Source organism: Theropithecus gelada, chromosome 17 (assembly GCF_003255815.1).
Source record: "Theropithecus gelada isolate Dixy chromosome 17, Tgel_1.0, whole genome shotgun sequence".
Lineage (NCBI taxonomy): Eukaryota > Metazoa > Chordata > Mammalia > Primates > Cercopithecidae > Theropithecus > Theropithecus gelada.
In genome coordinates this window covers 90,638,489-90,654,874 of record NC_037685.1, presented here as the reverse complement: position 1 = coordinate 90,654,874, position 16,386 = coordinate 90,638,489, and the positions used below count along the sequence as shown (strand labels likewise).

The 16,386-nt window shown below is 34.7% G+C and overlaps 1 protein-coding gene across 5 annotated transcripts in view; it reads left to right on the top strand.

Annotated features, from left to right (window-relative positions):
* DIAPH3 (diaphanous related formin 3) overlaps positions 1 to 16,386 on the top strand; it is a 506,048-nt gene that overhangs the window by 328,903 nt on the left and 160,759 nt on the right. For all 5 annotated transcript variants that reach the window (XM_025364744.1, XM_025364743.1, XM_025364742.1 and 2 more), the window contains 2 exons: positions 7,011 to 7,135; positions 13,215 to 13,379. In XM_025364744.1, the coding sequence (XP_025220529.1) occupies positions 7,011 to 7,135; positions 13,215 to 13,379 (290 nt within the window). The remainder of the gene's footprint in view (positions 1 to 7,010; positions 7,136 to 13,214; positions 13,380 to 16,386) is intronic.

Here is a 16,386-nt window from a genome sequence, read left to right as displayed (position 1 = left end):
CCTGAAACTAAATAATTCACACATGAAACAATTGATTCTATGAGTGTAGGAAGGTTGATTTAGTTTGCATGTTTAAATTGTCTGTGGTAATAAGTTGTTCTTTAAGCTTTCCTTAAAGAAATCAGTTTCCCTGGGTTGTATCATGATATATAAGAGTGTGGCATTTTTTAGTAAGCTTGTTATGAAATAATGACCAACACCTCCAGGAGATATTCATAGAGGATTTTTTTAAATTACAAAGATTACTTTATGTAACCTCTCCTCTCCTTTATTACTTGAAATCTTAATCTAGTAAATCACAGAGGCCATAGTGTTATAAAAAGCATGTATTCCTGATTGCTTTAAACTTAGATATTTATAGTTTTGATTTTAACTTTTACTCTAAAGCTTCTTTAACACCTCTGGTGTATAATTATCATAATAATAAGACACTTGGAAAAAAGTCTGTATCTTAGATTTTAATGTCTGGGATATTTAATCTGTTGTATTTTCCTATTTCATTTTTAATGCTCGTATCTGAAGAGGTTAAAGTTAAATCCAAAACCCATTCCTTCAGCAAACATGTGAGTATCTGTAATACGTTTTGTAACTGATACAAAGATGAATGGTGTCTTCTCTTAAGGAATTCCCAGCCATTTGGGAGAGGAAGACAGATAAAAAGATAAATGTAAATGCAGAGTAGTAATTGCAAAGATAGAGATAATTACCAGTTGTGATGGGGAGAAAGGGCACTTTACCTGTGTACTTGCTGTAGTTTTTGACTCCTTGTAAATTATGAATGGTTATGACCCACGGGTGAAGTGCACAAGGCAGATAGACATACATTGTTTCAAGGGTCAGTGACAGATTAGATGAGGAGTGATATGGACAGGGGAACTATAAGCAGTATGTATTTTTTAGATGAGTATTTGGCAGGATCTGAAGTAGAGCACCCCAGGTTGTAGGTGGTCCCTTGTTTAGGAACTCAGATGTTACGTAAGCAGTTTGCTGACATGCATTACACAGGAAAGGGGCAGCGTTACCGATTGTCTGGAAACCCCTATGCACAGTGTAAACAACACTGGAGAAAAACAGTAGGAGACCAGAGATCAGAGAATAGAAAAGGGTTCCTGATGACTTTAAAAGTGTTAAGTTGGCCAGGTGAGGTGGCTCACTCCTGTAATTCCAGCACTTTGGGAGGCCAAGGGAGGCAGATCATGAGGTCAGGAGTTCAAGACCAGCCTCACTAACATGGTGAAACCCCATCTCTACTAAAAATACAAAAATTAGCCGGTCGTGGTGGCGGGCGCCTGTGGTCCCAGCTACTCAAGAGGCTGAGGCAAGAGAATCTCTTGAGCCTGGGAGGCGGAGGTTGCAGTGAGCCAAGATCGCGCCAGTGCACTCCAGCCTGGGCAACAGAGTGAGACTGTGTCTCAAAAAAAAAAAAAAAAAAAAAAGGAAAAAGAAAGAAAGAAAGAAAAAGGAAAGAAAAAAAAAAGATGTTAAGTCAGGAATAAATTAAGTACTGCTTGTCAAGTAAAATACCTGAAGTGTCATGATTGTTTGAATCTGAGAATTGCAAGAGAGGAAAGGGTCAAGACCATCAGGTTTCTAGCACAAGAAATGGAATGTATGGTCCTTTTGCCTTCTGGGGTGTGGAGATTACAGATAGGGAGCTGGTTGGAGGTAGAGACACATGATGTCTGAAGTGATGAGAGATGTCATCTGGTGGAATGTTAACTGAGGAAAATGCAAAAGTCAAAATTGTCTAGCTAGCTCTGTTTGATGATGGCTCTGTTTTGCTAGTTTTCTTCCAAAGAATGAACAGGAATACAAAAAATATGATTAATTTCTTGGTGAGAAGATTGAAAGATAAAATTCACACATAGGTCACATACAGAGACACCAGTAAATTAACACTTCTTTGAGAGTGTACAGTTTAATACTCCCTGATATAGTTCAGAATTTTAAGACATAAAATATAGTTCCTGACTCAAAGAACTTGACACATGTGAAAAATGTAGATAAAATTATGTTTGAAGATACATACAAGAATTGTCTATAGAAATTGAATAATTGCTGAACAAATAAAAACACCAAGAGAGTTTTTTTCTTTTCTTTTTTTAAGTTATTGGGTATATATGTAGGATGTGCAGGTTTGTTACATAGGTAAACGTGTGCCATGGTGGTTTCCTGCCCCTATCAACCCATTACCTAGGTGTTAAGCATGCCATGCATTAATTATTTTTCCTGATGCTCTCCCTCCTCCTGCCTGCCACCACCACAGGCTCCACTGTATGTTGTTCCCCTCCCTGTGTCCATGTGTTCCCGTTATTCGGATCCCACTTATAAATACACCCAGGGAATTCTTAAAATGCTCTTTAGTTTTACCCATCAGATGGCATACATTTGCTTAGCCCAGAATTCTCACACTCCTTTCTTTCTTCCAAATGTGTGTTGGTCCTTATTTAAATACCAAGTGAGAGGTTGGTCAATTACATTTAAATCCGCTTAACCATAATGTACAAGTAATATAATCAGAGACTTCTGATGAAGCATAAGAAATGACTTAGTGAGATTTGTATCTGTAGAGTAGCCTCAAGAACTATTTTATCTTTTTGAAGATAGCTTGCTTATTTTTCATGATGTTGACCTGAAATATTTGAATATGCCCCCAAACATTCCTACTATTTTACTCTTTAAAATATCAACCCTTCTTCTTAGACTGACTGTCCCTGGTCTGGTGATGATGATGTTGAAGATATGATGACTTTACTTTTTCTTTGATTCTAATATCACTTATTTCAATCTTTAAGATTTTCATGTCTTATTTAGTTCTAATAATAACATAGAGCTATTCTTTTTAAAAATTTTACCCTATATTATGACATGCAAACTTTTATGAAATGTCTGTGAGGTAAACATATGCAGTGAGATCCTTCCCATTTCACTAATGTGGAAATCAAGCCCAGGAGAAGTTGCTTCCAATCATAAAGAGCATAGTTCCTGACCCACTGACAACCACAGAATTGGAAAAGGCACAAGCCTCTTATCCAGTGAAGTAAGTCCCTCTCCCACCTAGTGGAGAAGCACTTACTCATTGGGGTGGCTCTATCTTCAGTTACCAGTAGCTGGCTTCCTCTGAGGGCAGCCCAGACTGTTAGGCACCTCCAAGAATGAGCCAAAAATGTGCTTCTCTTACACTTCCCCACTGGAGTTCAGCCCTCTGACCAGACATGTACTTGTATATCCATATGGCACAATAAAAAGTAAATATTTGGTCTTTGCCCCCTGGTTCCTGACATAAAGCTCCTAGAAGTTTTGGAATTTCTTGAGTGACGCGTCTTTTGTATGTTAATGTGGTGACTAAAGGTAGGTAGGGGTATAGCTTCAGGATGAAGACTGGTCTCTAGAAGTACTAAACATATGATTAAAGGGTTAGAACTATCGGCTTATACCCAATGTATGGGTGCGAGAGGGGCTGAAGATTGAGCTCAATCACAAATGCCAGTGATTTAATCAATAGTGCCTTTGTAATGAGGCTTCAGTAAGGACTCTGAAAGAGGATAGGGGAGCTTCTGGGTTGGTAACACATGGATGTGCTTGGAGAGTGGATGTGCTGGAAGGGCAATGAAACTGTCCACCACCCCCATCCCTCCATTCCTTGTCCTGTACGTCTCTTCCGTTTGGTTGTTCATGAGTTGTATCGTTTATAATAAAGCTATGATCGTAAGTATAGTGCTTTCCTGATTTCTGTGAGTCATTCTAGTGAATTGTGGAACTTCAAGGAAGGGAGTTTTGGGAATCCCCAAATTTATAGTGAGTCAGTCTAGAGTGGTCTTCTCGACTGGCAACTGGCATCTGAAATGAGGGTAGTTTTGTGGGAGTGAGCTCTTCTACCTGTACAGCCTGACACTAAATCTGGGTATTTAGTATCGGAATTGAAGGATTTTGCCCTTAATTTATGGAGTCTGCACTAACTCCAATTGTAGGACACCCAGTTGGTATTGGAGAATTAGACAATTGATTGGTGTTGGAAAAATGTATTTGGTGTCAGAAAAAAAATCAAACAATCTATGTTCTCTCCCAACATTTGCCCTGTGCATTTTCTCATATGGGAGTCCCTCAGACCTATTGGTCTGTTCTCTAGATCTTTTGCTAATTTGACATGTGTGCATAATAAAATTGGTTAAGCAGACTAAGTATTTTAAGTACATGGTTTTATTCAAGGTGAGATACTACTTTAATATATAGACTACTTAAAAATAAATACATATATAAAAAGTTATATATATATATAACTGCACACTCTCCCATCCATCCAGAATGCTTAGGCATACATTCCCTGGGTTTAGGAAGGGAATATGGATTGCTTGTGATTGCAATGGACAAGAATGTACAAGAAACCCCTTATTATGTGAAAATTATATCTGTTTATTTAAATGTTACTGATGGGGGTTATGAAAATAAAATGGTGATTTCTATAGTAATTTATATATAACACAGTAGTTAAAAATAAGGTCTAGAATGAAACTGCTTGAATTCAAATTCTAGCTTCACCAATTTTTAGTTGTTTGACCTTTTTACTTAGCTACTGATCTCCAGTTTCCTCATCTGTAAAACAGGAATAATAATAATGCCTACTTCATGATGTTCTTGTGGGTTTGAATGAGTTAATTAATAGAAAACACTTAAGACAGTACCTGACATATGTAAACACTTACTACATTTTAGATGTTGTTATTACCATTACTGTTGTTTTTATTGTCACTGCTACTATTATAACAATTACTACTACCATTATACCACTAATACGCTACTTTTTTGGACCTAATTTATAGCACAAAGTGGATGTATGGCTTATAAACATTTCTGAGCATGAATTTACTTAATAAAAGAGACAGGGTCTTGCTCTGTCGTTCAGGCTGTAGTGCATTAGTGCCATCACTGGTCACTGTAGCTTCAAACTTCTGGGCTCAAGAAATTTTCCCACCTCAGCCTCCGTACTAGCTGGGACTACAGGCACATGCCACCATGCCTGGCTAATTTTTTTTTTTTTTTTAATTTTTGGAGAGACAGAGTCTTACTTTGCTGTCCAGGCTGGTCTTGAACTCCTGGCTTCAAGTTGATCCTCCTGACTGAGCTCCTAAAGTGCTGCGGTTACAGATATGCATCACCATGTCCAGCTTGCTTTTGAACCTTTATTTAATCAGAAGTTGCAGAGTTTTTGGAAGTATAAAAAGTGACTGAACCACCTGTAAGAGTTCTTGAAAAATGATAGAGGAAATGCTAATGAGACTTTAAGGCAGAGATCAAATAGACTAGGAGAGCAAAAGGAATCTCTTCTGTAATGCCGATAGAGAACTTTGAAAGAAGCAAAGAAAAAAAATTGCAAATGGGAAGAGTAAATGAAACACCATTGGCTTAATCAAATAGAATCTTGGTTGTGGATAATTGACAAGCAGACATAAAAATGAAAGAGCATAACATAGGAAATATGTGTTACCACTATAAGCAGTGTACAGCAAGGTATTGGGGAAATGAGTTAAATAGTTAAAAAGGTAAGAATCTGTGATTCTTAATATTGAGACCATGACTCAGATAATGGGGTGTATTATAGCATTTGTTGTGTAAATTCAAAGAATCACAGAAAGGGAATACATGAGAAGTAAAACAAACAAAAAAAACCTATTGAGAAAATATGCCTGAGTATAAATCCACACTAGCTTCATCACGGTGGGAGCAAAAAGTTAAAGTACCATCACTCTTCAAGCACAAACCAAGTATTATATGTGGTTCTCAGAATAGTTTAATCATTGAACTCCTGAAACACTGCATCTAAGAATTAGATTGCTAATTTTTAAAAATAAGAAAATACATTTAGGTTGTATTAAAAGATGTTAATGTCAGAATACCAAATGTTATTTTCTGTACAACTAGGTTTAAAAAAAAAACAATAAAACACCATTTCATATTCTTATACATTATTTTTAATATCTCCTTACTATTTTATTCTTTTGAACCAAGCTTAAAATTTAAAAAAAAAAAAACTCAGTTTCATTTTGTTGGGCGTTTAGAGGATATTCCTATCCTTACAGATAAAACTTGAATTGTACCCATTCTTCAGGATTAATTCAAATCCTAAGAATGGCAGATTACTTGAATTTCTATATTCATTCTTTAATCATCATTTTATATAGTTCACACTGATCAATAACAATAGATTTTTTTTAACCTAGAATTCGTTTGTACCTAAAACAAATAGTTTAAAAGTTGGTTTAGGTCACTCTATCTTTTTTTTTTGCACTACTAAATCTTTTTCCTAGTGTCATATAAAATTGACTATGAAAAGATTTTCAGAAATGATCCTTAATGTCTGTTCTGCTGGGTGACCAGTATATTCTCTTAGTGACACAGTGCCCTGGTTTACTATTTCTTCTTCATGTGTACTGTGAGAGCCACTTTAAGTCAAAGAAGGAAAAATATTATTAGATAATAAAGTGTCCAGGATATCAGTAAAGAAAGCTTGACATTTGTCATTATAAATGGCCTCTGCTACTTTTTCTTTCCCATTGTCGATAAGCTTGGACAATAGAAAGCATTTTTCCCCATCTTTCCCGTCTACTCACTGTTCCCTGTCAAGAGATGATTTTGAAAAATGTTAAAATTATATTTAAATCAGTTGAACTTTAAAAAATGTTTTATTTTTGTCTGTGAATAGACTGATGATTTTGTAGTATTTCCAATGGTCAAGAATTCTAATAAAACTTATTTCTTAAGTGTAGTTATTTGTGTATGTGAGCACTTCTTAAATTTTGTCTTATGTTTTAAAGACTGTCTTATTGAATTTCTTTTATAACCAGATTTTAAATTGAAAGGTTAAAAATTAGTGAAATTTATTTTTCCTATTTTATAATGAATTTTCTTACATTATTATGAATTTTTTTCATGGATGTTTTGTTTCTAGGGTGTCTTACCTTTTATATATTATAATTTTGTCCCTTCAAGGCATTTAATATACTCTCTTTTAGTCTCTGTAGAAATGCTGGAAAAGAATTTGAGGCAGATGGGAAGGCAGCTTCAACAGCTTGAGAAGGACTTGGAAACCTTTCCCCCTCCTGAGGACTTGCATGACAAGTTTGTGACAAAGATGTCCATATCCTTTTGATATCTAAATAACTTAAGTCACTAGTCAACTGGAGATACAGTTTATTTAATATTTTAGGTGTCTTTGTGTATCCAGAGATCATTCTGTAGTACCAAATTACAGAAAATTTAATCTTTGCCTTCTTGCAGGGAAATTTATCAAAGCGTCTGTCTATCATGAATAATACACAAATGTCTGTCTGTCTGTCTGTTTGTTTTTTGAGACGGAGTCTCACTCTGTCACCTAGGCTGGAGTGCAGTGGCATGATCTTGGCTCACTGCAACCTCTGCTTCCCAGGTTCAAGCAATTCTCCTGCCTCAATCTCCTGAGTAGCTGGGCCTACAGGCTCTCACCACCACGCCCAGCTAATGTTTTTGTATTTTTAGTAGCGACAGGGTTTCATCATATTGGCCAGACTGGTATCGAACTCCTGACCTCAAGTGATCTGCCCACCTCAGCCTCCCAAAGTGCTGGGATTAGAGGCATGAGCCACCATGCCCGCCCACAAATGTATACCCATTAATTTCTATTCTTTTTTCCTTTTTATCAGCTTGGATAATAGTATGCTCTCTCATCTTTTCCCTGTCATGTGCCTTATTTCCTTCTGATGTTCATTAAGAATTGAAAAGACATTAAAACTTAGTTTGAGGAAGTTTGACTCTAAAGTCATGATGTGATTTAGATACCTTTGAAATGTTTGAAGAAGCAGGTACAAGACTTCATAAGCGAGTTTAACTAGTCAGCTTAACTTCAAGAATTGGCATGGATTGTAAATTAGTTTTTGCTCCATAAAATTTAATATTTCCTTTAGAAATACTATATTCTTACAAAGTCAAAATGGAGTTTATTATAGTCACTACTTGTATTGATATTTTCCTAACCTAAATAAATCGATAAATATATGTGTGTATATTCATACACACACACACACACACACACACACACACAAAATAAATAGCATGAGGCTTGTGTCCTGTTTAAGGTTTCCTTTGTATTCAATTATATTTATTATCACTAACTTTGTAGCTTAATCTCTAATGAGTAACTGAAGTAATAAACTTTTTTATTTCTTGAAACTAATGTTGAGTTGCTTTGCAAACCATTTTGTGAAATTGCAGACTGATATCTTTTGTGTTGTAATAAAATATTACTACAATGCATTATTAAAATCCCATATGGACAAATGAATTCTGTGTGAAAAATAACTCACTTCTAAAATGAGCTCTTATAAATAGACACTCCTAATATCTTAAACTGAGGTACTTGAAATAAAATGACTATTTTGCCTCTTTCTACCTCTTCTCTCCTGAGATTTAGTGAATCACAAAATTAATATTTGGCTTGTCATAGATTTTATTGTATATGCTTTCAGCTTAATTGTGAACTAGTTGAATTTTAGCTTCCTTCACTGTCTCTGTCAGGAAATATCATAAAAATATGCTCCAGCAACAATCAATTCAGGCTAATGTGTTTGTTTCCTTTTGTATCTTCCCACCCATCCAGTTTCTTATTTCATTAGGAAGGCTGCCTTTATCACCACACTGAGGAAGGCTTTTTTTTTTTTTTAAGTAAAGGTGAAATCTGTATTCATCAAAAAATTTTTGTGCTACCTTCTCATATGACAAAGTATGCTTTTTAAAGTAAATATATTATTGCCGTTATATGTTTCATCATTCTTAGCTTTTTTCTTAATTTTATCATGTTAAAATGTTCATATGTGACAGTTTGTTAATAGCTAAGTACTGTTAATTGAACTACTTATTATTGTTCCCTATAGATATAAAGCAGTTCAGAAAAGATTTTGCTTGCATGTAGCTTCTGGTAGTACACTGTGAGTGCACTAATTATGAAGCTCAGGTTTATAGAACCAAGATGAATTCCTGAGCTTGGAGTAAAGGTTGTAGAATCTTGCTTAGCAGACGATCTCAGGACATATCTATACTTGTATTTATATGACACAAGAAACTGAATGATGTCGGCTTCTTGAAAGGTATGTGGCTCATAAAAAGCAACCAGCAGGAAATCAGAAACAGGAAGGATGATGCTTTGTTGGAAACAATTTTTCATTCTGAGTACAATTATACTCCATGGACAAGAAAGCTACTACATCCTGTCGCTAAATATCACAACCTAGAAGCCTCTAATGAACTGATTAGCATTCATGTATCTCTTGGAAGTCAGATATATGAACAGTTGGTGCACTTTGCTATTGACAAAGCTTATAATCATAAATATTCTTTGCTGAGATTAGATTGCACTCGTTTGCTTTTCATCTTAGTTAGACATACTAGTTTTGAAGTAATTAAATTCATTCATTGCAAGTCTTTGTTTACTTTAATTAGGACTGACAAGTCAGATTTTGCATATTAAATGCATTTATACAGATCTTATTAAATTGGCAAATTGTGAGCTCCTTAGATGTTAAAAAATTGATGAATTTGGAATCTAAAGTGCAGAATGAATAAAATATACTTAAAGTTTGTTATTAACCACTTAAACTTTGTTCATGTTTTTCATTTAAATGCTTGTTAATCGAGGTACATATCAAACGTTTGGTTCATTCACCAATTCTGGAAGAATATGTGTTTTTTTTAAATTGTTAACAATGTATCTTACAAGTATGTACTTAAACAATTATGATTTAGTGAACTGTTAAATCAATTAATTGAATTGTTTTAAATTATTGAGATACAATTTTATTGTAATGTGAAATTTTACTAATAGCATTTGATGATAGTATATTGTATTTTTATTTTTTCAATGTATGCTCACTCTTTACCTATACGGCTTAATATTTAAAAAGTTGAATTTAGTGCATCCTTTAAAAAGCATGCACTATCATTTCAAATATCATTGACTTTTTAGTAATAATTATTACCTCCCACTTGCTAAGTCTAGTCAGAGCCTTAATTAGAGTTGACCATTTCCACAGTAACTACTTGCTTGAAAAATGTGAAACCAAATTCAACGTATATCAGTATTGTTACATGCAAACTATTGTATGTGAGGTGTATGTACTTAGTAAATTTTTATCGGTGAGAAAATTAACAATATGCCAGGATTTGTGTCATGTAGTGCTTGTTCCTTTCTCATGATCTTTAAATTCTGTGATATGTCTTATTTTAAGGAGAATAACAAATAGAATTTAGAGCATTGCAGTTGAAATTCTTCTTGCATGAGCACTTGCCTTTCTATTTTCTTCCTACTCCCTCTCCTGTGTTTCAGAAAAACTTATTTTGCTAGACATTTATATATTTCTGTATTTATTACAACTTATGTGACAAGTTACTTGACTCCTTTCCATGTTATATTCTTTAAATTTGTTCATTGAAATCCCACTTTATTTTCACACTTTTGTGTGTGTTATTCTATATAGCAATGCTTTAGAAACTTCTGAAATCACTGGGTGGATGCTAAAGCCAGCCCAGTAAATTCATTGAGAGAAAGATTTACTTATATCTATATTCTACACTGCATAATGTACAGCATTTTTCAAAGAAAGGAATTTAGTATGTTGAACTTTGAACTGTGGCGACTAGGAAGTAAAATAGAAGGTTGGAATGGATGAAGTGTAAACTTGTGTAATACACAGTCTAGTTGTAAGAGTGGGAAATGGGGCAATTGGGTGATTTATTGTAGCAGATTTTTCTTCTCTTGAATTAGTCTTCTCCCTTTCTTCTCCTTTTTTTCTTCCGTTCTTTCTTTCTTGCCTGTCTTCCACTTAATTCCTTCTTAGCCAACTTTTAAAGCTAGCATTAAATGTGCTGCTCTTAATTCTCTCGGAGTCCCCAAATTTATAATAATCTTTTCTTTCTCTGAAGTCGTATTATACTTGCAGGGGAGTACTACCCAATGGAGGGCTCACTGCTCTTTAACAGTCAAGCCTCTGTTGTTTTAGTTAATCTGACTTTCTTAGCCAAGACTTTAACTACCTAACCTCTGTCACTCTATGTAATATCAATTTTTTTTCTACATCATACTTATACTATGTTGAAAATCTGATTCATTATTTATTATCTGTCTCCATACTCTAAAATGTTTCATGACAGCAGGGACTTTGCCTGACTTGTTAGCTACTGTTTTTCCTGGTGCCTAGAATACAGTGGAACTCAGTGAACACTTACTGAATGGCTTGCTGGATCCTGTGTACTTAAGAAAGTCTATGAAATATATTAGACACATAGGACTGAATGATGCTGATCCTTGAAAAGTGTGTTAATGGAAGTTGTGGGCATCCTCGGTGACAGAACCCTAATAATGGCAGTATGACCTAAGAATAAATGCAGGATATGTTTGTGGTAGGTGGTTTGGTGATGAGCAGTACTGGCAGACCAGGAGAAGAATTCCAAGTCTTAGTTGGCCAACACTTAATGCTTGTGTTTCAATGCATGTAAACACAGATTTGGTTATTGTATCTGCCTCTCAAATTGGAGGATGACAGTGATTCTAGTAGAAATTCATGAGAATTTGGCCTCAGTGTTGGTAAAGGAAAACAAAATAGATTTCTCAAAACATCAAGTAATTGGGCTTATATTAATATTTTATAATGAATTTTATGAAATGTTTATTTTGTTGAGTATCCCACATATTTTTCCAAAGCTCTTGACAAATACAGAAGTTAGAATTTAACAGTTTGCCCAAGGACAGCTAACTACATTTGTGTTTTCTTTTTGATGATGATGATGATGATCATGATCATGAAGAATTAGAATTCTGTCATATGCTAGTCTACATTTACTCCCTACCTGGCAGTAGTGCTGTCTCTTTTTTCCTTGGTCTTTCATTATTTTTCTCAAAGTAAAGGGCCTGCATCAGTTTCCTTATTTCATCCTCTACTGATGAAAGTTCTGGCCAGAAGAACCATATATTTTTGAAATTGTGGGCCAAAATAAATTGTAGACATAAAAATCCCATTTTTAGTTTCTTTCTCTTGGCCTGCCTGAATACTGTTTTTTATTTGTTTTACATTTTGCTAATGGCTAGTCAAAGTTAATAAAAGGACTTCTGCAAATTTAGCTATGTTCCATTTCTTTAAATGTCCCTATTTAAAGGAGCCATGGGCAATTATGAGTGATGCTCTCTCTAAAAGAATCAGTTTTTCTGGATGTGGTATAGTCATATTATATCTGACTGCATTAGCAGTTTGCCACACAAGAAAGAAAATTTCATTGTTTATTTAGAAAATGTTTTCTAATATCAGTGACTGTCACATTCACATTAAATTTATCTTCTTAATTTCAGTGGGTTTTGAACTATATTGTCATGAGTGAGAGAAGAACATTTCTATATATGTGTGCCTATGTATGTAATAATAATTTTTAATAATCTAATGCATAAAGGAAATTATATACCAGTTTTCTAAGAGAAGTTAGAACACTAATTTGCTTACATAATGGAAGAAGTTTTCAGTTTAACTCTTAAAATTGTATTTTGTTTGCTTTTAGAACCTTAAAGTTTAAAATAAATGAGGGATAATAATAACAAGTATTTTTGTGTGCTACTAAATGCCCACTTTTCTGAGAACTTTGCATGTGTTAACTCATTGAGTCCTCTCAGTAGCCCTGTCAGTTGGTGATATTATTATTCCCATTTTACAGATGAGGAAACTGAAGCACAGAGACATGAAGGCACTTACCCACAGGCACACTACCACCAAGTATAGGAGCTAGAAATTGATCCCAAGTTGTCCAATTTAACTGTTGTGCTTAATGCTTGTACTGTTGATTTCAGTATCATTGCAATTACTCAGCTGCCAACTACTGAACTATAATTTTAAATCATATTGTATGATCTGCACATTATATATTATTATGGTAAGTTGGAAGAAAAAATTTTTAAATATGTTAAAGAGAAATATTAAATACATAAATCTTTTCTAATGATTTCCCAAAGTTAATTGGCAATTGAATTTAAGATTTTGTTGCTATGCAGTATAGACTGACTTTAAGAATGGTAAACTATTAGAAGTAATTTTAGAATTTTGGAAATGTAATAATGTTGGCTATTAGACTAAAGCATTGGATTTACAGAGTTCTCACCCCCCAAAGCATTACTTTGTAAATTTCAGAATACCTTAACTATAGTATACAGATTTGTTATCAGTGCAAAAGAACAATATGAGACAGTTTCGAAGTTACACGAAAACATGGAAAAGTTATACCAGAGTATAATGGGATACTATGCCATTGATGTGAAGAAGGTGTCCGTGGAAGACTTTCTTACTGACCTGAATAACTTCAGAACCACATTCATGGTATGGTAAAAAAAAAAAAATTGTTTTTTAAAAAGTTTTTTTTATTTATACTGTCTTATTTATTATCTCATTACGTCGTTCTACTCTTGTTGCTGTAGGAAAACCTATCTTTTCTGATTTTGAAAGTCAACTATAAAATTTCAGATTTAAAAATCTATTGAAAAATGTACAGTTTGTTCTCCTTTTGACCTTTCCAACATTAAGCTGTAATCAGACATTTTGATTGAAAAAGTGACAAATTGTGAAGTTCTTCATAAAGACTCCCTTGCTGACTGATTACAGAGCAATTCTGTAATAAGTTTTTGGCTATGAATTTGTTTCTTTATACTTAAGATCAATTTGTATTTTTGTGATATAATTTTACCAAATTCCATGCAGCTTTTATAAGGCTTTTTTTTCCTTTTCTTAATGCATTGTACAATAAGCTACATGCAATTTGCCTTTGAATAGGTTTTACATTCGTAGGGCTTCCTTTCGATACTTTAATAGGGAGGTCAGGCCTTTGATGTGGAATCCTTTCATTTAGGCATTAAAAATATCTTTTCAAAAATATTAGCTGATTAGATGGGGGGAAGAAAAGAACTACACATATATTAAAGTGAGGAGGCATTTTTGCCTCCCTAGGGAAACTGGTGATATATTTCTACAGTGAAAAATGGTTATTCTTAATAGATGGGTAAGTCATTTCTGTATTTTAGCAATTGTTTGTGGTGATTAAAAAGTTTTGAGGTGTGAAGAAAAAGAAGGTTGAATTTAAAGAACTGATTCTTTTTAATCTCAGGAAAACTTTATTGCTGAGGTTGTTGGACTTGGTTATAATTATTTAGTTAGGATTAGATAACCTTTTAATAAAAATAGTATGTTAAAGGAAAACTAGTTTACAAGAAATACACATTTGGTCACAGTTCTAATTTATTTTTTCCACAAATTCAAAGCAATCTGTAAATTATTTTTCACTGTCAGAAATGAATTTGGGGCCGGGCGCGGTGGCTCAAGCCTGTAATCCCAGCACTTTGGGAGGCCGAGACGGGCGGATCACGAGGTCAGGAGATCGAGACCATCCTGGCTAACACGGTGAAACCCCGTCTCTACTAAAAAATACAAAAAAAAAAAACTAGCCGGGCGAGGTGGCGGGCGCCTGTAGTCCCAGCTACTCGGGAGGCTGAGGCAGGAGAATGGCGGGAACCCGGGAGGCGGAGCTTGCAGTGAGCTGAGACCCGGCCACAGCACTCCAGCCTGGGTGACAGAGCAAGACTCCGTCTCAAAAAAAAAAAAAAGAAATGAATTTGGTTAATAAATATATTTATGATATACCTGTATGTGTCACATACTTTGCAATATATTATTTTAAATTTTGCAATGTTTTGTGAAACAATATGGCTTAGTGGAACTGGTAAAGACTTTGCTGTCTGAGAGAGCTAGATTTGAATTTTATACGAGTTATGTGTCTATGAAGACTTATTTAACCTTGACCTTCAGTTTCCCCATTTGTTTTAAAAAAGTAATTGTGAATTCCTTCCCCATGAAAATGTTTTAAGTATTAAATGATATAATATATAGTTAATGTTTATCATAGGTCCTGGCACATGGTAGTTGCTCAATAAATTATGCAGTAAACGGTTAATTCAGCAGGGTTGGGGTACTCAAAACCTTCATATTCCAGAGAACACTGATCCCTGACTGGCTACTAAGAGACCTAGAAATATCCTGCCTGATAAGGGCATTTTATATACCTGGGGTCTTGGGCCAACCTATATAGATATGCTAACAATGTGATTTATGGTGAACACCTGTTTTGTTTACCTGGGGCCCTGGGCCACACTGTCTCCATTTGACCTCTTACTGAGCTGGAGATAGAATAGCTAAGATTAGTCTTCCAGGCAGTCTATGCTTAAGTGACTGACTCTCAATAATAAAATCCTTGACACCAAGACTCACGGAAGCTTCCCAGGTTTGCAATACTTTGTACATATTGTCACATATTGTTTTGGGGAAGATGAAGCATTGTCTGTTGGACTCCACTGAGAGAGGGCAATGGGAAACTTGGACCTGGTTTTTCCTGAAGTCTGCCCTTTGCACATTTTTTCTTTTAATAGTGTTTGTAATAAACCATCACAGTTAATATAATGGCTTTTCTGAGTTCTATGAGCCTTTCCAGCAAATTATCAAACATGAGGGTGTCTTGGGGACCTCTGACACAATTGTGCATCAAGTATAAAATGGATATATGAAGTAATAATATCCTTCTATTCTGAGTATTTTCTATAAGCCAGGTGTTCTTCTAAATGCCTTACATATAGTATGTCAGAGAAGCCACACAGTTCTTCCATGGCAGATAAAGGAGCTGAGGCACAGAGATGGAACATATCCAGCTCAGTGTTATACTGCTATAAAATGGTGGAACTAGAATTTAAACCCATAAAATCTTCTTTAAAGCCTTCTTTAAGGGCCCTAACTCTTAAACATTATGTCACGCTGCCTCTTGTATTCTACAGTTTATGTTCCATTTCACAAATTATAACACTGACGTTTGGAGGGTTTCCTAATGAGATCAATGCCATATTGATTGTAAGGGATCCAGTTGAGATTTGAATCCAGATCCCAACTATGTAAAGTATATATATTTTAGATCGATTATTTACAAACCAAATTATTGTTCCAAAAAAATGACCACTTTTTCTTTTTTTCTATTGGGAGAGGGGTTAGGTTTCAAGCTAGTCCGGTTTGACAGAGCAATAGCAGTCATGCATTTAATAGATGTTCATAGATCTAAAAGGATTAGAGGGTTTTGGCATTCTATGGGTAACTTGGCATTTCATGTGGGCAAGTAGTGGGCAGAGAGAGAAAGTGTTTGAATGAGAAAAGGGTTCCAAAAAGTGGGTAACAGAGTGACAGCTATACTTTGTTTCAGAGTTCTTATGGGTCCTAAAAGTCACTACTACCACACACACATTCATGTGTACACTGCACTAAATTAAAATTGTTAACACTAGATTTAATAAAAAAT